The following is a 25,272-nucleotide window of genomic DNA, read 5'->3' as shown; positions in this document are numbered from 1 at the left end:
TTTATATGGAGCATCTATGGGGCCAAGACCAAGTCGAGGGAGTTTCCATCTTCATGCGTTGGAGAGTTAGTATGCTGCGAGAGGCGGAAAGAGGAGATTAGAGATATAAGGTGAGAAGCAGATGGGGAGAGGGGAGAAGCAATGGGGATGTTGAAATCACCCACGATGAGGGTGGGGGTGTCCCAGGAGAGAAAGTGTGGAAGCCAGGTGGCAAAGTAATCCAGGAACAGATGAGAGGGGCCGGGAGGACTATACACCACCGCCACTCGCATGGAGAAAGGAATGTAGAGTCTGACAGCATGGACCTCAAAGGAAGGGAAGACAAGTGAGGGTACTTGGGGGATAACTTGGAAGGTACATTTGGGTGAAAGGAGCAGACCAACGCCTCCACCTGCTCTGTTGTCCGATCTTGGGGTATGAGAAAAGTGTAGTCCACCATATGAAAGAGCAGCAGCAGCGGTGGTGTCTGACTGCTGGATCCAGGTTTCAGTAAGAGACAGGAGATTAAGAGCCTTAGAAAGGAAGAAGTCATGGATGAAGGAGAGTTTATTACACACAGAGCGAGAATTCCAAAGGGCACAATTGAAAGAGACAGAAGGCATGCATGGAATATTAATAAGGTTAGAGGGGTTTCTGGGGGTAGCAATTGGGAGGTTTGACTGGCTATAACATGGGGGCTGGGGTTGGGAGAGATGTCTCCAGCAACTAGGAGAAGGAGGATAGAAAGAGTGAGCAGATGATTAAGTGATTTGTGAGAGCGTCTCTTGTGTTGGATGGTGGGACTGAATGGATCTGCGCTGTTAAGCAATGTGAACAGAGCATGAGTGCTATACATAGGAGAGGCAAGGACAGAGGGGCCGATATGGATGGAGGTTAAAGAGTTAATGTAAGGGCGGTGAGTGAATGCAGCAGCCAGGATATAGATTATACAGATACATATGGTGAGTATTTGTTCTGTTTCAAATGAATAGGGATTAGATTTAGATTGTCTTACCTGTCTCCTGCCCTGTCTAACTGCCATGTTATAACTGCCGAGTACTTAGAAAAAAGTATTTTGAATAAATGTACACGAATATTAGTGCACGATTGCTTCCCCAAGCTATGTCTACATTTAGAGAAGGCTAGCTCTTAGATCTCACTTTTTTTTTTTTTGTTTTTGTTTTCCCTCTCGTTAGCAATTAATCTAACTCAGTTGAGACAGCAAGACACAATAAATGTACTGAACAGATAAACAAATGTCCAGGTCTACATGGATCATAAACCGCTTTGAAACAGTTATGTGATCTCTCTGCATAAGGACAAGCAGAAGTGAGTTAAATATCTATAAACACAAACAATTGCGTAAGAAGGTGGCTAACAAATACAGATATAAGCAGGATTCAATGCCGAAGATAGAATGACTCAGATACCATTCAGGCTGCTTGCTGTCAGGGACTGGAGCAATAGACATGCAGGATATTTCAGTTCAGAGAATGAATGATATGTACAGTCATATGAAAAAGTTTGGGCACCCCTATTAATCTTAAGCTTAATGTTTTATAAAAATTGTTTTTTTTGCAACAGCTATTTCAGTTTCATATATCTAATAACTGTTGGACACAGTAATGTTTCTGCCTTGAAATGAGGTTTATTGTACTAACAGAAAATGTGCAATCTGCATTCAAACAAAATTTGACAGGTGCATAAGTATGGGCACCCTTATCATTTTCTTGTTTTAAATACTCCTACCTACTTTTTACTGACTTACTAAAGCACTTTTTTTGGTTTTGTAACCTCATTGAGCTTTGAACTTCATAGCTAGGTGTATGCAATCATGAGAAAAGCTACTTAAAGTGGCCACTTGCAAGTTGTCCTCCTGTTTGAATCTCCTCCGAAGAGTGGCATCATGGGCTCCTCAAAACAACTGTCAAATGATCTGAAAACAAAGATTATTTAACATAGCTGTTCAGGGGAAGGATACAAAAAGCTGTCTCAGAGGTTTAACCTGTCAATTTCCACTGTGAGGAACATAGTAAGGAAATGGAAGAACACAGGTACAGTTCTTGTTAAGGCCAGAAGTGGCAGGCCAAGAAAAACATCAGAAGGGCAGAGAAGAAGAATGGTGAGATCAGTCAAGATCAATCCTCAGGCCACCTCCAGAGATCTGCAGCATCAACTTTCTGCAGATGGTGTCACTGTGCATCGGTCAACTATACAATGCACTTTGTACAAGGAGAAGCTGTATGGGAGAGTGATGCGAAAGAAGCAGTTTCTGCAAGCACGCCACAAACCGAGTCGGCTGAGGTATGCAAAAGCACATTTGGAGAAGCCAATTTCTTTTTGGAAGAAGGTCCTGTGGACTCATGAAACCAAGATTGAGTTGTTTGGTAATACAAAAAGGTGTTATGCATGGTGGCAAAAAAACACAGTGCGTTGTATAGTTGACCGATGCACAGTGACACCATCTGCAGCAAGTTGATGCTGCAGCTCTCTGGAGATGGTCTGATGATTGTCCTTGACTGATCTCACCATTCTTCTTCTCTGCCTTTCTGATGTTTTTCTTGGCCTGCCACTTCTGGCCTTAACAAGAACTGTACCTGTGTTCTTCCATTTCCTTACTATGTTCCTCACAGTGGAAATTGATAGGTTAAATCTCTGAGACAGCTTTTTGTATCCTTTCCCTGAACAGCTATGTTGAATAATCTTTGTTTTCAGATCATTTGACAGTTGTTTTGAGGAGTCCATGATGCCACTCTTCAGAGGAGATTCAAACAGGAGAACAACTTGCAAGTGGCCACTTTAAGTAGCTTTTCTCGTGATTGCATACACCTGGCTATGAAGTTCAAAGCTCAATGAGGTTACTAAACCAAAAAAAGTGCTTTAGTAAGTCAGTAAAAAGTAGGTAGCAGTATTTAAAACAAGAAAATGATAAGGGTGCCCATACTTATGCACCTGTCAAATTTTGTTTGAATGCAGATTGCACATTTTCTGTTAGTACAATAAACCTCATTTCAAGGCAGAAACATTACTGTTTCCAACAGTTATTAGATATATGAAACTGAAATAGCTGTTGCAAAAAAAAAACTATTTTTATAAAAGATTAAGCTTAAGATTAATAGGGGTGCCCAAACTTTTTCATATGACTGTAAATTGCCAGCACGAGAGAATCCTGACAGCATGCAGTGCGCACTGTGAGAATTCAGGAGTCTGCTGTCACAAAGAATGACTGCAGACTCATTACAAACCTGGACATCCCCTTTAATCCCTTAAGCCCCACGGGTGGTTTGCACGTTAATGACCGGGCCAATTTTTACAATTCTGACCACTGTCTCTTTATGAGGTTATAACTCTAAAACTCTTAAACAGATCTTGGCGATTCTGACATTTTCTCGTGACATATTGTACTTCATGGTAGTGGTAAAATTTATTTGATATAACTTGCGTTTATTTGTGAAAAAAATGGAAATTTGGTGAAAATTTTGAAATTTCGCAATTTTCCAACGTTGAATTTTTATGCCCTTAAATTACAGACATTTGTCACGCAAAATACTTAATAAGTAACATTTCCCACATGTCTACTTTACATCAGCACAATTTTGGAACCAACATTTTTTTTTTGTTAGGGAGTTATAAGGGTTAAAAGTTGACCAGAAATTTCTCATTTTTACAACACCATTTTTTTTAGGGACCTCATTTGAAGTTATTTTGAGGAGTCTATATGATAGAAAATAAACAAGTGTGACACCATTCTAAAAACTGCACCCTTCAAGGTGCTCAAAACCACATTCAAGAAGTTTATTAACCCTTCAGGTGTTTCACAGGAATTTTTAAATAAAAATGAACATTTAACTTTTTTTCACACAAAATTTATTTCAGCTCCAATTTGTTTTATTTTACCAAGGGTAACAGGAGAAAATAGACCCCAAAAGTTGTTGTACAATTTGTCCTGAGTACGCTGATACCCCATATGTGAGTGTAAACCATTGTTTGGGCGCATGGCAGAGCTCGGAAGGGAAGGAGCGCCATTTGACTTTTTAATGCAAAATTGAGTGGAATTGAGATGGGACGCCATGTTGCGTTTGGAGAGCCCCTGATGTGCCTAAACATTAAAACCCCCACAAGTGACACCATTTTGGAAAGTAGACCCCCTAAGGAACTTATCTAGATGTGTTGTGAGAGCTTTGAATCCCCAAGTGTTTCACTACAGTTTATAACCCGTGAAAATAAAAATTATTATTTTTTTTTCAGAAAAATTATTTGTTAGCCACCAGTTTTGTATTTTCCCAAGGGTAACAGGAGAAATTGGACCCCAAAAGTTGTTGTCCAATTTGTCCTGAGTACGCTGATACCCAATATGTGGGGGGAACCACCGTTTGGGCGCATGACAGAGCTCGGAAGGGAAGGAGCGCCATTTGGAATGCAGACTTAGATGGATTGGTGTTGTGAATTCTGCTCTTGGGCTCCCTCTGGTGGTTGTAAGTGGTACTGCTGCTGATCTCAGCAGTCATCAGGTGCTTTCACTTGCTACCAATTCTGACTGGGCTACTTATTCTGGCTAGATCCTTTAGTCAGTGCCAGTTGTCCATTGTTTTCTGGAGGATTCACATCTCTGCTTGGTTTCTCCTGCTGGATTGTCCAAATCATCAAAGATAAGTCCTGGCTTTGTTTTTGCAGTCCACAAGCGGTGGACTTTATAGCTCAGTGAATTGCTATGTTTCTTGTCCAGCTTTGTCTGTGTAAGGATTTATTCAGCCAAGCTGGAAGCTCTGGAGTTGCAGAGTTACCCTCCATGCCTTTAGTTAGGTGTGGAGATTTTTGTATTCTCTGTGGTGGATTTTTGTAGTATTTTAATACTGCCCGCACAGTACTCAGTCCTGTCTTTTCTTTCTAGCTAGCGTGGCCTCCTTTGCTAAATTCTGTTTTCAGTCTGCGTATGTAATTTCCCTCTCCTCTCACAGTCAATATTTGTGGGGGGCTGTCTTTCCTTTGGGGACTTTCTCTGAGGCAAGATAGTTTTCCTGTTTCTTTAGGGGTAATTAGCCCTCCGGCTGTGACGAGGTGTCTAGGGAGTGACAGGAACATCCCACGGCTACTTCTAGTTGCGTGTTAAGTTCAGGGTCTGCGGTCACTATAGAGGCTACCTACTCCAGAGCTCGTCCATGCTGCTCCTAGGCCACCAGATCATAACAGATTGGTCTGCAGGCGTCACGTTGCATTTGCAGAGCCCCTGATGTACTCAAACAGTAGACACCCCCACAAGTGACTCCATATTGGAAACTAGACCTCCCAAGGAACTTATCTAGGTGTGTTGTGAGAACCTTGACCCCCAAGTGTTTCACTACAGTTTACAACGCAGAGCTGTGAAAATAAAAAATCTTTTTTTCCCACAAAAATGATTTTTAGCCCCCCAAATTTTTATTTTCTCAAGGATAACAAAAGAACTTCGACTGCAAAAGTTGTTGTCCAATTTGTCCCGAGTACTCGTGATACCCCATATGTTGGGGTAAACCCCTGTTTGGGTGCACGGGAGAGCGCGGAAGGGAAGGAGCACTGTTTTACTTTTTCAACGCAGAATTGGCTGGAATTGAGATTGGACGCCATGTCGCGTTTGGAGAGCCCCTGATGTGCCTAAACAGTGGAAACCCCCCAATTATAACTGAAACCCTAATCCAAACACAACCCTAACCCTAATCCCAACAGTAACCCTAACCACACCTCTAACCCAGACACACCCCTAACTCTAATCCCAACCGTAAATGTAATCCAAACCCTAACTTTAGCCCCCAACCCTAACTTTAGCCCCAACCCCAACCCTAGCCCCCAACCCTAGCCCCAACCCTAGCCCTAATGGGAAAATGGAAATAAATACATTTTTTAATTTTTCGCTAACTAAGCGGGTGATGAAGGGGGGTTTAATTTACTTTTATAGCGGGTTTTTCAGCGGGTTTTTATGATTGGCAGCCGTCACACACTGAAAGACGCTTTTTATTGCAAAAAATATTTTTTTTGCGTTACCACATTTTGAGAGCTATAATTTTTCTATATTTTGGTCCACAGAGTCATGTGAGGTCTTGTTTTTTGCGGGACGAGTTGACGTTTTTATTGGTAACATTTTCGGACACATGACAGTTTTTGATCACTTTTTATTCCGATTTTTGTGAGGCGGAATGACCAAAAACCAGCTATTCATGAATTTCTTTTGGGGGAGGCGTTTATACCGTTCCGCGTTTGGTAAAATTGATTAAAGCAGTTTTATTCTTCGGGTCAGTACGATTACAGCGATTCCTCATTTATATCTTTTTTTATGTTTTGGCGCTTTTATACGATAAAAACTATTTTATGGAAAAAATAATTATTTTGGCATCGCTTAATTCTGAGGACTATAACTTTTTTTTATTTTTTTGCTTATGATGCTGTATGGCAGCTCGTTTTTTGCAGGACAAGATGACGTTTTCAGCGGTACCATGGTTATTTATATCCGTCTTTTTGATCGCGTGTTATTCCACTTTTTTGTTTGGCGGTATGATAATAAAGCGTTGTTTTTTGGCTCGTTTTTTTTTTTTTCTTACGGTGTTCACTGAAGGGGTTAACTAGTGGGCCAGTTTTATAGGTTGGGTCATTACGGACGCGGCGATACTAAATATGTGTACTTTTGTTTTTTTGGGGTTTTTTTAGATAAAAAAATGTATTTATGGGAATAATATATATTTTTTTTCTTTATTTAGGAATTTATTTTTTTTTACTTTGGGGGGGACATCACAGATCGCCGATCTGACAGTTTGCACAGCACTCTGTCAGATCGGTGATCTTACTTTCATTGGAGCAGGCTGATCTGGAGCCTGCTCCGGACCCGGAAGTACTCCCTGCAGGACCCGGATGCAGCCCCGCGGCAATTTTGGATCCGGGGACTGCAGGGAGGAGACGCTTGTTACAAGGTGAGTAAATCCCCCGTGAGCGCGGCCGATCGGCTATGACGTACTATCCCGTCACTGGGAATTAAGTCCCAGGTCACCTTGACGGGATAGTACGTCATATGGGATTAAGGGGTTAATGCTCCTAACATAAATGAAAACATGAGTCAGTATCACAAATAACATTTACATCCAGGTACCTTATAGGTGACATCGTCTCTGGAGTCGTTCTTCTTTTTTTCATCTTGTCCAGACCCCATGATGAGCTTTCTCATCCACAACGGTCTCTGCAGACTTCCATCTTCGCTCTTTTGCAGAAAATCTCCACATGATGCCATTAACCCCTTCACCCCCGGAGCTTTTTCCGTTTTCGTTTTTCGCTCCCCTCCTTCCCAGAGCCATAACTTTTTTATTTTTCCGTCAATTTGGCCATGTGAGGGCTTATTTTTTGCGGGACGAGTTGTACTTTTGAACGAAATCATTGGTTTTAGCATGTCATGTACTAGAAAACGGGAAAAAAATTCCAAGTGCAGTGAAATTGCAAAAAAAGTGCAATCCCACACTTGTTTTTTGCTTGCCTATTTTGCTAGGTTCACTAAATGCTAAAACTGACCTGCCATTATGATTCTCCAGGTCACTACGAGTTCATAGACACCTAACATGACTAGGTTATTTTTCACCTAAGTGGTGAAAAAAAATTCCAAAGTTTGCAAAAAACAAAACAAAACAAAATTGCGCCATTTTCCGATACTCGTAGCGTCTCCATTTTTCGTGATCTGGGGTCAGGTGAGGGCTTATTTTTTGCGTGCCGAGCTGGCGTTTTTAATGATAGCATTTTGGTGTAGATACGTTCTTTTGATCGCCCGTTATTGCATTTTAATTCAATGTCGTGGCAACCAAAAAAACGTAAATCTGGCGTTTCGAATTTTTTTCTCATTACGCCATTTAGCGATCAGGTTAATGCTTTTTTTTATTGATAGATCGGGCGATTCTGAACGCGGCGATACCAAATATGTGTAGGTTGGGTTTTTTTTTTATTGATTTATTTTGATTGGGGCGAAAGGGGGGTGATTTAAACTTTTATATTTTTTTTACTTTTTTCACATTTTTAAAAACTTTTTTTTTTTTACTTTTGCCATGCTTCAATAGCCTCCATGGGAGGCTAGAAGCAGGCACAGCCCGATTGGCTCTGCTACATAACAGCGATCATCAGATCGCTGTTATGTAGCTGAAATGCAGGTGTGCTGTGAGCGCCGACCACAGGGGGGCGCTCACAGCCACCGGCAATCAGTAACCATAGAGGTCTCAAGGACCTCTATGGTTACAATGGAGGAGCATCGCCGACCCCCGATCATGTGACGGGGGTCGGCGATGCGCTCATATCCGGCCGCACGGCCAGATGCGGTAGTTAAATGCCGCTGTCTGCGTTTGACAGCGGCATTTAACTAGTTAATAGCGGCGGGTGATCGCGATTTCACCCGCCGCTATTGCGCGCACATGTCAGCTGTAAAAAACAGCTGACATGTCGCGACTTTGATGTGCGCTCACCGCCGGAGCGCACATCAAAGCGGGGGTCCCGACATGTGACGTACTATTCCGTCACATGTCGGGAAGGGGTTAAAGGGAACCTGTCACCCCCCCCCCCAGGCGCTTGTAACTAAAAGAGCCACCTTGTGCAGCACTAACCCTGAAATAAACACTTATAAAATGTGCCCCCACATACCCTGAAATCGTCCCGGGGGCGGGACTTTACTTCCTAATTAGGCCGGAGTCACACATGCGTGTTTTACGTACGTAAGAGCGCAAAAACTACGTCCGTAAAACTCGCATTACATACGGCACAATTATTCTCAATGGGGCTGCTCCTATTAGCCGTATATTACGGTTCAGTATTATACGGCTTTCTACGGCCGTACAAAATCGCAGCATGCTGCGTTTGTCAGCGTATTGCGCAAATAATACGCCAATGAAAGTCGACCCTTAACCCTTTCCTACAATTGGATTAATAATGGATAGGTGTCATAATTGACGCCTCTCCATTATTAATCTGGCTTAATGTCACCTTACAATAGCAAGGTGACATTAACCCTTCATTACCCCATATCTCACAGCTACAGGGAGTGGGAAGAGAGTGGCCAAGTGCCAGAATAGGCGCATCTTCCAGATGTGCCTTTTCTGGGGTGGCTGGGGGCAGATGTTTTTAGGCACGGGGGGGCCAATAACCATGGACCCTCTCTAGGCTATTAATATCTGCCCTCAGTCACTGGCTTTACCATTCTGGCGGAGAAAATTGCACGGGAGCCCACGCCAATTTTTTCCGCCATTTAACCCTTTAGTTTAGCAGCTACAGTGCACAAATTTTGCACATACACACTACTAACATTAGAAGTGTGGAATATGCAAAAAAAAAGGGGGATATGAGATGGTTTACTGTATGTAATCATGTCTCATATCCTGTCGGGTTTAGGCAGGAGAAATGAAAAGCCGGCAATTGAATTACCGGCTGTTCAGATATCGCGCTGAATGAAATCTAAATACAGAATATATATATATGTGTCTCAATGACATATATATATATATATATATATATATATATATATATATATATATATATATATATATATATATATATATATATATATATATATATATATATATATATATATATTATATACACTGTATATATGTTTTACCGAACATTTGAGCACATAAATCCATTGGATGTCGGTTTTGCAAGCCTGCGCGGAAATCTCGCAGTACGGATGCCATACGGATTACATACGGAGGATGCCATGCGCAAAATACGCTGACACACCCTGACTACGGATCAATATTTTGGGAACATTTCTCCGTATTACGGCCGTAGTACGGACGTATAATACGTGGCGTATTGTCTTACGCCATGTGTGACTCCAGCCTTAGACGCAGCACAGCCGTCACTCCGGAGCTGTGGGCGCCGCCTCCTCTTGCTGCATTATCATCCTCGGCGCCTGTGCTGTAACTTTTTATTTCCGGGCATGCGCATTTGCGCTGCTCTTTGTACTTACAGCGCAGGCGCCAGGACGATAATGCAGCAAGAGGAGGCGGCGCCCGGCACGCACTGCTCCGGAGTGACGGCTGTGCTGCGTCTAATTAGGAAGGAAAGTCCCGCCCCCGGGACGGTATCAGGATATGTGGAGGCACATTTTATAAGTGTTTATTTCAGCGTGTGCAGGTGTTTGTAACTAAAATGCCACCTTGTCAGAATGCAGCATTAGTGCTGCACAAGCTGGCTCTTTTAGTTACAAACGCCCGAGGGGGGTGACAGGTTACCTTTAACCCCTTAAGCCCCAAGGGTGGTTTGCACGTTAATGACCGGGCCAATTTTTACATTTCTGACCACTGTCCCTTTATGAGGTTATAACTCTGGAACGCTTCAACGGATCCCGGTGATTCTGACACTGTTTTCTCGTGACATATTGTACTTCATGATAGTGGTAAAAATGTTTTCATATTACCTGCGTTTATTTGTGAAAAAAAACTGAAATTTGGTGAAAATTTTGAACATTTCGCAATTTTCCAACTTTGAATTTTTATGCCCTTAAATCACAGAGATATGTCACACAAAATACTTAATAAGTAATATTTCCCTCAGGTCTACTTTACATCAGCACAATTTTGGAACCAAAATTTTTTTTTTGTTAGGGAGTTATAAGGGTTAAAAGTTGACCAGCAATTTCTCATTTTTACAACACCATTTTTTTTAGGGACCACTTCACATTTGAAGTCACTTTGAGGGGTCTATATGATAGAAAATACCCAAGTGTGACACCATTCTAAATCCTCCACCCCTCAAGGTGCACAAAACCACATTCAAGAAGTTTATTAACCCTTCAGGTGTTTCACAGGGATTTTTGGAATATTTAAAAAAAAAAAAATGAACATTTAATTTTTTTTCACAAAAAATTTACTTCCGCTCCAATTGGTTTTATTTTACCAAGGGTAACAGGAGAAATGGACCCCAAAATTTGTTGTGCAATTTGTCCTGAGTACACAGATACCCCATATGTGGGGGTAAACCACTGTTTGGGCGCATGGCAGAGCTCGGAAGGGAAGGAGCGCCATTTGACTTTTCAATGCAAAATTGACTAGAATTAAGATGGGACGCCATGTTGCGTTTGGAGAGCCCCTGATGTGTGTAAACATTGAAACCCCCCACAAGTGACACCATTTTGGAAAGTAGACCCCCTAAGGATCTCATCTAGATGTGTTGTGAGAGCTTTGAACCCCCAAGTGTTTCACTACAGTTTATGACGCAGAGCCGTGAAAATAAATATTTTTTTTTTTTCCACAAAAATTATTTTTTAACCCCAGTTTTGTATTTTCCCAAGGGTAACAGGAGAAATTGGATGCCAAAAGTTGTTGTCCAATTTGTCCTGAGTACGCTGATACCCCATATCTGGGGGGGAACCACCGTTTGGGCACACGGCAGAGCTCGGAAAGGAAGGAGCGTCATTTGGAATGCAGACTTAGATGGATTGGTCTGCAGGCGTCACATGGCATTTGCAGAGCCCCTGATGTACCTAAACAGTAGAAACCCCCCACAAGTGACCCCATTTTGGAACCTAGACCCCCAAGGAATTTATCTAGATGTGTTGTGAGAACTTTGAACCCCCAAATATTTCACTACACTTTATAACGCAGAGCTGTGAAAATAAAAAATAATTTTTTTCCTACAAAAATGGTGTTTTAGCCCCCCAAATTTTTATTTTACCAAGGTGAACACGAGAAATTGGACCTCAAAAGTTGTTGTCCAATGTGTCCTGAGTACGCTGATACCCTAAATGTTGGAGTAAACCTCAGGGCGCACAGGAGAACTCGGAAGGGAAGGAGCACTGTTTTACTTTTTCAACGCAGAATTGGCTGGAATTGAGATCGGACGCCGCGCGCGTTTGGAGAGCCTCTGATGTGCCTAAACAGTTGAAACCCCCAATTCTACCTGAAACCCTAATCCAAACACACCCCTAATCCCAACGGTAACCCTAACCACACCCCTAACCCTAATCCCAACCGTAAATGTAATCCAAACCCTAGCCCTAACCCTAATGGGAAAATGGAAATAAATACTTTTTTTTTTTTTTTAATTTTCCCTAACTAAGGGGCTGATGAAGGGGGTTTGGTTTACTTTTATAGCGGATTTTTATGATTGGCAGCCGTCACACACTATAAGACGCTTTTTATTGCAAAAAATATTTTTTGGCGTTACCACATTTTGAGACCTATAATTTTTCCATATTTTGGACCACAGAGTCATGTGAGGTCTTGTTTTTTGCGGGACGAGTTGCCGTTTTTATTGGTAACATTTTCGGGCACGTTACATTTTTTGTTCGCTTTTTATTCCGATTTTTGTGAGGCAGAATGACCAAAAACCAGCTATTCATTAATTTCTTTTGGGGGGGGTTATACCGTTCCACGTTTGATAAAATGTATAAAGCAGTTTTATTCTTCGGGTCAGTACGATTACAGTGATACCTCATTTATATCATTTTTTTATGTTTTGGCGCTTTTATACGATAAAAACTTTTATAGAAAAAATAATAATTTTTGCATCGCTTTATTCTGAGGACTATAATTTTTTTATTTTTTCGCTGATGAGGCTATATGGCAGCTCGTTTTTTGCGGGACAAGATGACGTTTTCAGCGGTACCATTGTTATTTATATCAGTCTTTTTGATCGCGTGCTATTCCACTTTTTGTTCGGCGCTGTGATAATAAAGTGTTGTTATAGGCAGAATGAACAAACAGTTGAACACCACGCACTACTAGCTCATCTAACAAGGTTTTCTATTAGACTGAACTGTCATTGTCTTGGTAAATAATTAGATTTTTACATAGCTTGCCATTTTTATGGATAGTTTAAGTAGAAATGTTCAAAAATATAAAACTCGAGGATATTTTATTTAAAAAAAAAATGTTTTTTATCTTAGCAGATGACTGTACCAGGAGATCAGAGGGACAGCTGACATCTTCAATTTTTAAATCTGATGATCTTGAGATCCCACAAGATACAAATGAAGTGATTGCTTTTACTCCAGATATACCATCATCCATTCACAGCAAAGATCTGTCATCTGATCTTATGAAACAGGTCCCATCTTCTAATTCATTACTGACTTCTAAGGAAAATCAAAGTCTCAAAAGAGGCATTAAAAAACAAAGCGCTCCTAAAGCAAAGAAGTCATTTTCATGTTCAGAATGTGGGAAATGTTTTAACGAAAAATCACGTTTTGTTACACACCAAAGAACTCACACAGGGGAGAAACCTTTTTCATGTTCAGAATGTGGGAAATGTTTTAACCTGAAATCAGATTTGGTTACTCACCATAGAACTCACACAGGGGAGAAGCCTTTTTCATGTTTAGAATGTGGGAAATGTTTTGCACATAAATCAGTGCTTGGTACTCACCAGAGAATTCACACAGGGGAGAAGCCTTTTTCCTGTTCAGAATGTGGGAAATGTTTTAACCAGAAATCAGATTTGGTTACTCACCATAGAACTCACACAGGGGAGAAGCCTTTTTCATGTTTAGAATGTGGGAAATGTTTTGCACAAAAATCACTGCTTGTTACTCACCAGAGAATTCACACAGGGGAGAAGCCTTTTTCATGTTTAGAATGTGGGAAATGTTTTGCACAAAAATCACTGCTTGTTACTCACCAGAGAATTCACACAGGGGAGAAAGCTTTTCCCTGTTCAGAATGTGGGAAATATTTTAACCAGAAATCACATTTGGTTAGTCACCATAGAACTCACACAAAGGAGAAGCCTTTTTCCTGTTCAGAATGTGGAAACATTTTTAAGTGTAAAGAGACTCTTGTTGTACATCAGAGAACTCACACAGGGGAGAAGCCTTTTTCCTGTTCAGAATGTGGGAAATGTTTTAACCAGAAATCAAATCTTGTTTCACATGAGAGAACTCACACAGCAGAGAAGCCATATTCATGTTCAGAATGTGGGAAATGTTTTAAATGGAAAATAAATCTTGATAGCCATCAAAGAACCCACAAAGGGGAGAAGCCTTTTTCCTGTTCAGAGTGCGGGAAATGTTTTAACAAGAAATGGCATCTTGATACTCACCAGAGAACTCACACAGGGGAGAAGCCTTTTTCATGTTCAGTATGTGGAAAATGTTTTACTATCAAAGGGAATCTTGTTACACATGAGAGAACTCACACAGCAGAGAAGCCATATGCATGTTCAGAATGTGGGAAATGCTTTATCCAGAAATCAGCTCTTCTTAGTCACCAGAGAATTCACACAGGGGAGAATCCTTTTTCCTGTTCAGAATGTGGGAAATGTTTTAAACAGAAAGGGAATCTTGTTAGTCACCAGAGAACTCACTCAGGGAAGAAGCCTTTTTCCTGTTCAGAATGTGGGAAATGTTTTAACCATATAGCACTTCTTGGTAGACATCAGAGCAGTCACACAGGGGAGAAGCCTTTTTCATTTTCTTAATGTAGGAAATATTTTACTTGGAAATATACTGTTAATAAACATCAGAGACGTCACATAGGGGAGAAGCCTTGTTTATGTTCATAATGTTGGAATAGTTTTAACCAAAATTGAATCTTCTGAAATGGGTTGTCTCTTGTCAGTGACAAAAGGATAAAACTAAACTTTATTAATTCCAAATGTACAACTATACCCACAAGTCACCCCCTGAAGGTTAGTCAGTAGGTGACTAATAGAAAAAAACATGTACCCCACAGTTCAGTATATAAGGTGAGGTGACGTATATACACTCACTCTCCAAGCCTCTCATTTCTACGGGTTTCATCATCCTCACCAAAGGCGACTCATCAGGAGACTATTTAATATTGACCTATATTCAAGCGAGACTAGGCAAAAAAAAACTAAAATCATGTTATCCGAAACAGTCAGAAAACCAGCCACATATTGGCAGATCCCAGACCTCAAACTATATACTTCGTAAGTTTATACGCCACTCCAGTGTCAGGAATAGATAGTATGTGACAATACAGTATAATTCTTGTGTTTTCCTCCTATAGGGACTGCCCTAGTTTGGTATTGTAACAGCTGGTAATTAGTAGTGCAAGTAATATCAAGTACAAAGGATCAGAGTTATCTTTTCCGATAAATACGTGACCAATCAGGCAACACTATAATTTACAGCATGGCCAAGAACAAAAAATACTAAAACTTAACATTTACTCAATACTTTAAAATAGGCCAATGTATACTTCGGACAAACATACAACCAGCAATTAAAATATGAGTGCTCATGATTAGCAGTGCTCAAGTAAAAAATGGTTCAATCTCACAGGTATAGGTTCTTATTCATGTCCTCCACAGCCTATTTATTGCAATGGGGGAACAGGATCCGGGGGGAGAAAGAGAGGGGGATTTAAAGAGTAAAGACAGGGTAGTTTTTCTATTTCTCCCTGTCGGGCCCCTGTCCTGTTATACTCCTGCCCTGACAAGGGCAGTACCCAAGTGTGGACCTGCTTGTAAATTGCCCAGGAAAGATGTAACCTCCCTGAAAAATGTAGTCTCCCTAATGTAGCCTCCTAACGCGTTTTCTCAGGGGAAAAGGACAAAAAAAAAAGCCAAAAAGTTGCTTGCAGTAGAAAGTCAAAATCGGCTGCACTAACTGGTGGTGTGAGTGCCTCTATACGGTGATGAATGAGACCACAAACTACTGATGAACTTACAAAGTATATATTTTGAGGTCTGGGATCTGCCAATATGTGGCTGGTTTTGACTGTTTCGGTTAACATGATACGTGATTTTAGGGTTTTCTTCCTCTAGTCCCACTTGAATATAGTTCAATATTAAATAGTCTCCTGATGAATGAATCCAATGAATATTAATTTCTCGTAAGTAGCGGCACACGTGACCGCCGGCAGCAGCAGGAAGCTGGTGACTGACACTGTGCATTACTGAAGAGCAATGAATACTCACCGCTCTCTGTGCGCACAATCCGGGCGAGTACTCCGGCAGCTGTGCTCTGCTTGTAACGTCCCTGCCATGTGCTGCTTACAAGCATAAAGCAGCTGCTTGCATCGGAGCAGGACGCTGTGAGGGAGCACGGGGTAGGTTGTTGTTTTTTTTTTCTGATGGGGCCATGCATACTAGGATGGGGGTCAATTATAAGGATTAGGCCATTCATACCAGGACCGGGATGGGGGCCAATCATACCAGAATAGGGATGGGGTCCATGCATACTAGTATAGGGATGAGGGCAATCATTTCTGCCAGTGTAGGGATGAGGGATCCATGCATACCAGGGAAGGGATGAGGGGGTCATGTGTATCAGGATTGGGTGAGGGGACCATATATACCAGGATATGGGATATTAAGTACAAAATTGACCACATTTTTTGCTTCAATTTCTTCTAATTTCCTACTCTAAAACCTAGGTGCTTCTTAGAATCCAAAAAATACGGTAAATATACAGTATATCTTTTTTTTTTTTCTTAGTGAACTCAATCCTCGTGTTTGGCCTGATTAAAATAAAAACACTCATACTCCGCTGGCGCGCCAGCACCACTTCAGCGGTGTCGAGACTCACTGTCTCGGGGCTTATGTGAGGTTGTTACATCACACAAGCCCTGCACCTGATCAGCGGCAGCTTCACTGTTTGGGGCAAAAAGGGGTGATTTGAACGTTTATTTTTAACATTAAAAACTTTTTTTTTTCACTTTTGGCATTGTATCTTAATTAACCAGATGACTATTTTTAGCAAACGAAGAATAATAGAATGTTATCTGTATGTTGGCTCTCAAATTTAAGTGTTGATTTCTGGTTGGTCAAGAAAACAGACTTTTGTTTGTGTAAGCCTGGAATATTGACTTTTATTGTGCTCTTATCCTTGATCACTAGTGATGTTTGCTGATATGCTAATTATGCATTGTGTTAAGGTACCGTCTCACAGTGGCACTTTTGTCGCTACGACGGCACGATCCGTGACGTTCCAGTGATATCCATACGATATCGCTGTGTCTGACACGCAGCAGCGATCAGGGACCCCGCTGAGAATCGTACGTCATGGCAGATCATTTGGAACTTTATTTTGTTGCTGGATCTCCCACTGTCATCGCTGGATCAGTGTGTGTGACACCGATCCAGCGATGCGTTCGCTTGTAACCAGGGTAAACATCGGGTTACTAAGCGCAGGGCCGCTGTGCTCTGCTTTTACTTTACGGCCGGCAGTCAGTCAGTGCGGGAAGAGGACGGCGAGGGACCTGACGGACACCAGAATGTGAGTATGTACTGTTTTTTTTTTTTTTTTTACATTTACGATAGTAACCAGGGTAAACATCGGGTTATTAAGCGCGGCCCTGCGCTTAGTAACCCGATGTTTACCCTGGTTACAAGCGAACGCATCGCTGGATCGGTGTCACACACACCGATCCAGCGATGACAGCGGGAGATCCAGCAACAAAATAAAGTTCCAAATGATCTGCTACGACGTACGATTCTCAGCGGGGTCCCTGATCGCTGCTGCGTGTCAGACACAGCGATATCGTATGGATATCGCTGGAACGTCACGGATCGTGCCGTCGTAGCGACAAAAGTGCCACTGTGAGACGGTACCTTAACACAATGCATAATTAGCATATCAGCAAACATCACTAGTGATCAAGGATAAGAGCACAATAAAAGTCAATATTCCAGGCTTACACAAACAAAAGTCTGTTTTCTTGACCAACCAGAAATCAACACTTAAATTTGAGAGCCAACATACAGATAACATTCTATTATTCTTCGTTTGCTAAAAATAGTGCGGCCCTGCGCTTAGTAACCCGATGTTTACCCTGGTTACCCGGGGACTTCAGCATCGTTGGTCGCTGGAGAGCTGTCTGTGTGACAACTCTCCAGCGACCACACGACTTACCAACGATCACGGCCAGGTCGTATCGCTGGTCGTGATCGTTGGTAAATCGTTTTGTGTAACGGTACCCTTATGGAGCCAGTTTGTTGACTTGTAAAGCAGAGGTTAAAACTATGCAAATAGTTTAAATAATCAAGTACTACTTGATCTCTTCTCCATTCTTACCCTTTATGTAAATAACGAATGAGGGACACTTGTTAGGTCTGATAATAGGTTACATGCCTCTGTATAAAGAGACTGAGAAACAGTCAGATTCTGCGAAGACATCCATACATCTCAAAAGGACGAGAGACAGGACAGCAGCCATTTTACATCATGGCTCCATTACGAGGGACATGGATCTATCTTTCTATAGGAAACAACCTAGGGATTGTCAGCCTCGGTTGGAAGAATACATATCTGCTCCATTGGATACGTTTGGAGAAGCCAGGTTGTGATCCTCAGATCAACTGGCCTTGTACCTTGTATGGACTCCATGGACTGGCATCTTCCTACGCTTGTCGTTACCTCCTCTGTGTGTGTGCCACAGGTGAGGTAGCGACAGTGGAAGATCTGTAGTCACAGCTGCTATTATCCCAGCGAGTCAGCGGAAGGGCGAGACTCTGTAATGTGCACCATCTTGGGAATTTTGCTGGGACTGTTCTATGTGTTATCTGCCTGTTTTGTGGCTCAATAAAGCATTGCTGCACTGTTTTACCCTCACCCTGTGTTGCCTGAGTAGCATTTTGCCCATATTAAAAGAAGAGTGGGAGTTCGGCGGGACAATTCCTGATCCATGCGTTTTCAGCTAGCAGGTGGCACTCATAGCAATTCGGCAGTGACAACCATAGACTTCTGCTGGAGAACTCTGGTTGTCATGTCAACCCATCAGTGACCCACAATCATGTGACAGGGTCACTGGGTGGGATTTCTGGTGCGCTTGCTGACATGTGCCAGGAAAGATGTGGGCTCAGTGCTGGAGCTCACATCAAAGGGCGGGAGTCCGACATCGGCATACATTTACACCTGATGTCGGAAAGGGGTTAAATGGGATTGTTTTTAGAGACAGAAGATGTAATCAATCATTTATACATACAAATAATTACAAAAATACACAGCTTCTAATGTTAAATAGTATATAGTTAACACAAGAAAATATCATTTGTCTAGATATAAAAATTCAGGCAAATGCAGCTCCATCTAGTAGCTATGTGTAAAAGTGTCATCATACAGTAAAATGTATCCTAAGAGATTGTCACTGTCAAGGTTGAAATTGGATAAAAGGGAAGGTGACGTGATTTTTGATTTATTGTAAAAATGAAAATTATCCAAAAAGATGTTTTCACCTAAGCTTGACTCTGTTATGTTTTTTTTTACTGTTTTAATGCAGCCACTGGGGGCTGCCATTTTACCTTACAAGTGTGTAATGGCTGCTGAACGACACTTTCAATCTTCAAATACGGCAGTCCCTGGGCATAGGAGACAGCGGTCAGATGCTGACTCTATCTCTAACATTACAGCCGCATCAGCTGTGAACTGGGCACGCCTCTGTGGGCTGCTCAATTTACAGCTGTAGGTGCGGCCAGGCTCCATTTTATTAGAGGCCAGCGCTATCTGCTGAGCTCCATTTACACTCTATCGCAAACCCTGTTATGCCAGATGCTGTACTGTTCACTTCCGGCATAATGGGTCTTGGATGGTCACAGTGTGCATAGCGGACGAGCTGCAGGAGATCAGGACAGGATATCAGACGAGCTGCTGCCTGCTGTAGACCCGTGAGCTGCTGTCTGCTGTAGACCCGATGAGCAGCTGGAGAACAAAGGTACTGCTGGAGACAAGATGACCTGCTGTATACCAGGGGTGCTTCAGCGACGGCAGGAGTGGGGTGGTGACATCATCCATTAGTAACTATCGGCTGCAGATGTGAAGAGCCAGGAATACTGCTTTTTGTACAGAGGCAAAAATATGAGACATGGTGGTATGTGTCGGGGGATGTAGCATATAGAGGTTGTGCATGGCATATACAGGGGAAACTGGCATATGGAGGTTGTGCATGACCTATACAGGGGTGAGCTGGCATATGGAGGTTGTGCGTGGCATATACAGGGGTGAGCTGGCATATGGAGGCTGTGTGTGGCATATGGAGGTTGTGCGTGGCATATACAGGGGTGAGCTGGCATATGGAGGTTGTGTGTGGCATATACAGGAGTAGTAGAGAAGAGGTACCATTCGTCAAACTCAATCTGACAGGTGCCCCGCCCCTATCAAAGTGTGTAACCCCTCCCCTCTGCAGTGTGTAGCCATTCCCTGTAATACTTTGTTGTGTTATAAGAGTATCAATTAAAATTGCTAGATGTATTTTCAAACCATTTAATTTTCATTTTGATAATGTTGCTATCAATTAAATTACAATTTTGTGGCTGTACAGCCCAATGATTTTGATTGTCAGGCTATTATTATCATGTTGTTGTGTAGCACAATGTATTTTATCCTGGTAAATTATGTATGTCTCTATCAAAATTGTGAAATGTCAATGTTTTATAACACACCAGGCTCAGTGTATGGGCATATTATGTATATGGCCATGTTACAACACCATCAAGTATAAAGCGCTTGATTTATACATTTGTAAAAAAGCAAAGACACGGAATTGTAAAAGTTTTTAAAGATTTTATTGTAATAAACTAAATACATCTCAAATACATTTCAATAATATAAAGTTCGCACAGAATAATATAAAAAGTATCATTAACCCCTTAAGCCCTGAGGGTGGTTTGCACGTTAATGACCGGGCCAATTTTTACAATTCTGACCACTGTCCCTTTATGAGGTTATAACTCTGGAACGCTTTAACGGATCTTGGCGATTCTGACATTGTTGTCTCGTGACATATTCTACTTCATGTTAGTGGTAAAATTTATTCGATATAACTTGCGTTTATTTGTAAAAAAAAAATGGAAATTCGGCGAAAATTTTGAAAATTTTGCAATTTTCCAACTTTGAATTTTTATGCATTTAAATCACAGAGATATGTCACGCAAAATACTTAATAAGTAACATTTCCCACATGTCTACTTTACATCAGCACAATTTTGGAACCAAAATTATTTTTTGTTAGGGAGTTATAAGGGTTAAAAGTTGACCAGAAATTTCTCATTTTTACACCACCATTTTTTTTTTAGGGACCACATCTCATTTGAAGTCATTTTGAGGGTTCTATATGATAGAAAATACCCAAGTGTGACACCATTCTAAAAAAATGCACCCCTCAAGGTGCTCAAAACCACATTCAAGAAGTTTATTAACCCTTCAGGTGTTTCACAGGAATTTTTGGAATGTTTAAATAATAATGAACATTTAACTTTTTTTCACACAAAATTTATTTCAGCTCCAATTTGTTTTATTTTACCAAGGGTAACAGGAGAAAATGGACCCCTAAAGTTGTTGTACAATTTGTCCTGAGTATGCTGATACCCCATATGTGGGGGTAAACCACTGTTTGGGCGCATGGCAGAGCTCGGAAGGAAAGGAACGCCATTTGACTTTTCAATGCAAAATTGACTGGAATTGAGATGGGACGCCATGTTGCGTTTGGAGAGCCCCTGATCTGCCTAAACATTGAAACCACCCACAAGTGACACCATTTTAGAAAGTACACCCCCTAAGGAACTTATCTAGATGTGTGGTGAGCACTTTGACCCACCAAGTGCTTCACAGAAGTTTATAATGCAGAGCCGTAAAAATAAAAAATCATATTTTTTCACAAAAATGATCTTTTCGCCCCCAATTTTTTATTTTCCCAAGGGTAAGAGAAGAAATTGGACCCCAAAAAATGTTGTGCAATTTGTCCTGAGTACGCTGATACCCCATATGTGGGTGTAAACCATTGTTTGGGCGCATGGCAGAGCTTGGAAGGGAAGGAGCGCCATTTGACTTTTCAATGCAAAATTGACTGGAATTGAGATGGGACGCCATGTTGCGTTTGGAGAGCTCCTGATGTGCCTAAACATTGAAACCCCCCACAAGTTACACCATTTTGGAAAGTAGACCCCCTAAGGAACTTATCTAGATGTGTTGTGAGAACTTTGAACCCCCAAGTGTTTCACTACAGTTTATAACGCAAAGCCGTGAAAATAAAAATTCTTTTTTTTTTTCTCAAAAATGATTTTTTAGCCCCCAGTTTTGTATTTTCACAAGGGTAACAGGATAAATTAGACCACAAAAGTTGTTGTCCAATTTGTCCTGAGTACGCTGATACCCATATCTGGGGGGGGGAACCACTGTTTGGGCGCATGACAGAGCTCGGAAGGGAAGGAGCGCCATTTGGAATGCAGACTTAAATGGATTGGTCTGCAGGCGTCACGTTGCATTTGCAGAGCCCCTGATGTACCCAAACAGTACAAACCCCCCACAATTGCCCCCATATTGGGAACTAGACCTCCAAAGGAACTTATCTAGATGTGTTGTGAGAACTTTGAACCCCCAAGTGCTTCACAGAAGTTTACAACGCAGAGCCGTGAAAATAAAACATCTTTTTTTTCCCACAAAAATGATTTTTAGCCCCCCAAATTTTTATTTTCCCAAGGATAACAAGAGAACTTGGACCCCAGAAGTTGTTGTTCAATTTGTCCTGAGTACGCTGATAACCCATATGTTGGGGTAAACCCCTTTTTGGGCGCACGGGAGAGCTCGGAAGGGAAGGAGCACTGTTTTACTTTTTCAACGCAGAATTGGCTGGAATTGAGATCGGACGCCATGTCGCGTTTGGAGAGCCCCTGATGTGCCTGAACAGTGGAAACTCCCCAATTCTACCTGAAACCCTAACCCAAACACCCCTAACCCTAATCCCAACGGTAACCCTAACCACACCCCTAGCCCTGACACACCCATAATTCTAATGGCAACCCTAATCCCAACCGTAAATGTAATCCTAACCCTAACTTTAGCCCCAACCCTAACCCTAACTTTAGCCCAAACCCTAACCCTAGCCCTAATGGGAAAATGGAAATAAATAAATTTTTTTAATTTTATTATTTTTCCCTAACTAAGGGAGTGATGAAGGGGGGGTTTGATTTACTTTTATAGTGTTTTTTATATCGGATTTTTATGATTGGCAGCTGTCACACACTAAAAGACGCTTTTTATAGCAAAAAAGTTTTTGCGTCTCCACATTTTGAGACCTATAATTTTTCCACATTTTGGTCCACAGAGTCATGTGAGGTCTTGTTTTTTGCGGGACGAGTTGACGTTTCTATTGGTAACATTTTTGGACACGTGACCCTTTTTGATCACTTTTTATTCCGATTTTTGTGAGGCAGAATGACTAAAAACCTGCTATTCATGAATTTCTTTTGGGGGAGGCGTTTATACCGTTCCGCATTTGGTAAAATTGATAAAGCAGTTTTATTCGTCGGGTCAGTACGATTACAGTGATACCTCATTTATATCATTTTTTTATGTTTTGGCGCTTTTATACGATAAAAACTATTTTATAGAAAAAATAATTATTTTGGTATCGCTTTATTCTCAGGACTATAACTTTTTTATTTTTTTGCTGATGATTCTGTATGGCGGCTCATTTTTTGCGGTACAAGATGACGTTTTCAGCGGTACCATGGTTATTTATATCCGTCTTTTTGATCGCGTGTTATTCCACTTTTTGTTCGGCGGTATGGTAATAAAGCCTTGTTTTTTGCCTCGTTTTTTTTTTTTTTTTCTTACGGTGTTTACTGAAGGGGTTAACTAGTGGGGCAGTTTTATAGGTTGGGTCGTTACGGACGCGGCGATACTAAATATGTGTACTTTTATTGTTTTGTTTTTTTTTATTTAGATAAAGAAATGTATTTATGGGAATAATATTTTTTTTGATTATTATTTATTTAGGAATTTTTTTTTTTTTTTTTTACACATGTGGAAAAATTTTTTTTTTACTTTGTCCCAGGGGGGGACATCACAGATCGATGATCTGATAGTGTGCACACCACTCTGTCAGATCACCGATCTCACTGACAGGGCTGCAGGCTTACCAGCGTCTGCAGTGAGCAGACACTCGGTAAGCCACCTCCTTCCCTGCAGGACCCGGATGCCGCGGCCATCTTGGATCCGCGACCTGCAGCCAGGAAGAAGGTAGGAGACCCTCGCAGCAACGCGATCACATCGCGTTGCTCCGGGGGTCTCAGGGAAGCACGCAGGGAGCCCCCTCCCTGCGCGATGCTTCCCTATACCGCCGGCACACCGCGATCATGTTTGATCACGGTGTGTTGGGGGTTAATGTGCCGGGGGCGGTCCGTGACCGCTCCTGGCACATAGTGCCGGATGTCAGCTGCGATAGGCAGCTGACACCCGGCCGCAATCGGCCGCGCTCCCCCCGGGAGCGCGGCCGATCGCATATGACGTACTATCCCATCACTGGGAATTAAGTCCCAGGTCACCTTGACGGGATAGTACGTCAGATGGGATTAAGGGGTTAAATACAGCTCAAACATTTCAATACTATAAAATTCTTTCAGAATGATACAAAAAGCATCACAAGTACAATCAACATACATCATTACACTTCTTGCAAAATAAATAATCTAGAGTGTTACAACTCAACTACAACATTTATCCAGTACATAATTTACAAAGTGAGCCACGTGGATTGTAGTATTGGTAGAGACCATTTTTTAGGTAGTAGAGTTCCGCGTGTGGTGCCTAATGATGGGGAATGCAAAGATTGAATTGTATGGGTCGACGGGGATGGCTTCTGGGGTGTAGATACAGAGCGCCCCTCACTGATGGATATTTTTAATCCATCTAAAAGCTGCCTAGTAGTGGAATTACCCACAACTGTAGATGGGATATTTAGCTCAGCCATAGCCTGCATGAAAGAATCCCAACCCCAGGGTAAATTCCTGCTGGTCAAGGCATGGCTCTGTGTTGTACTACGTACCAAATCCAGTAAGTTAGACCCGGGTATTACAACACCTTTGAAAGTAAATTCGGCTTTACCATTCCAGTCTGTAACATTTTTATTCTGTAGTAGCTTGTTTAGTAAAAATTCAGCATTCTTTTTATCTTTGGTTTATATGACTTACAATTTCAGACACCTCTTGATGGGGCGGTATTTGGCAATTGTTGGTGATCAGGAGTGCTAACGAGATTTAATGTTGTTACTTCTTTCGAATGCTGCCTCGTATGTACCAAGTAGCGCTGTAGCACATCACTATATTTTTTTAATTTTTACATTGTCTTATACATCACGACGTTGTAAAATCTCAGCAATTTCATCATCAAGGCGGCGAATAGCGCTCTGGCGTATGTTATCAGTAGTTGGGGGTCTTAGTTTGACCAGCTCCTGTTTGGGTACTAGATACATTTTCTCGGCGTGCTCCATTAATTACCGCTGAGAAGGCTTGTTATTATAGGTATTGCAAAACCTAAAAGGACCGATAAACCCTCCGGCCTGCTTTAGTAGCCGCTTCTTTTTCTTTATGGGCTGTGATCTGTCACTCAGGGTTCTTATAGCT

General features: G+C 41.7%; 1 protein-coding gene across 1 annotated transcript in view; it reads left to right on the top strand.

Annotated features, from left to right (window-relative positions):
• The window catches only part of LOC143768276 (uncharacterized), a 28,293-nt gene extending 13,516 nt beyond the window's left edge, over window positions 1–14,777 (top strand). The window contains exon 7 of the mRNA XM_077256970.1: window positions 12,857–14,777. Coding sequence (XP_077113085.1) covers window positions 12,857–14,385 — 1,529 coding nt within the window. The 3' untranslated portion in view covers window positions 14,386–14,777. The remainder of the gene's footprint in view (window positions 1–12,856) is intronic.
• The last annotated feature ends 10,495 nt before the right edge of the window (window positions 14,778–25,272 follow it).

The sequence above is a fragment of the Ranitomeya variabilis genome, chromosome 4 (assembly GCF_051348905.1).
Source record: "Ranitomeya variabilis isolate aRanVar5 chromosome 4, aRanVar5.hap1, whole genome shotgun sequence".
Classification (NCBI taxonomy): Eukaryota; Metazoa; Chordata; class Amphibia; order Anura; family Dendrobatidae; genus Ranitomeya; species Ranitomeya variabilis.
This window is presented reverse-complemented; position numbering and strand designations above follow the sequence as displayed.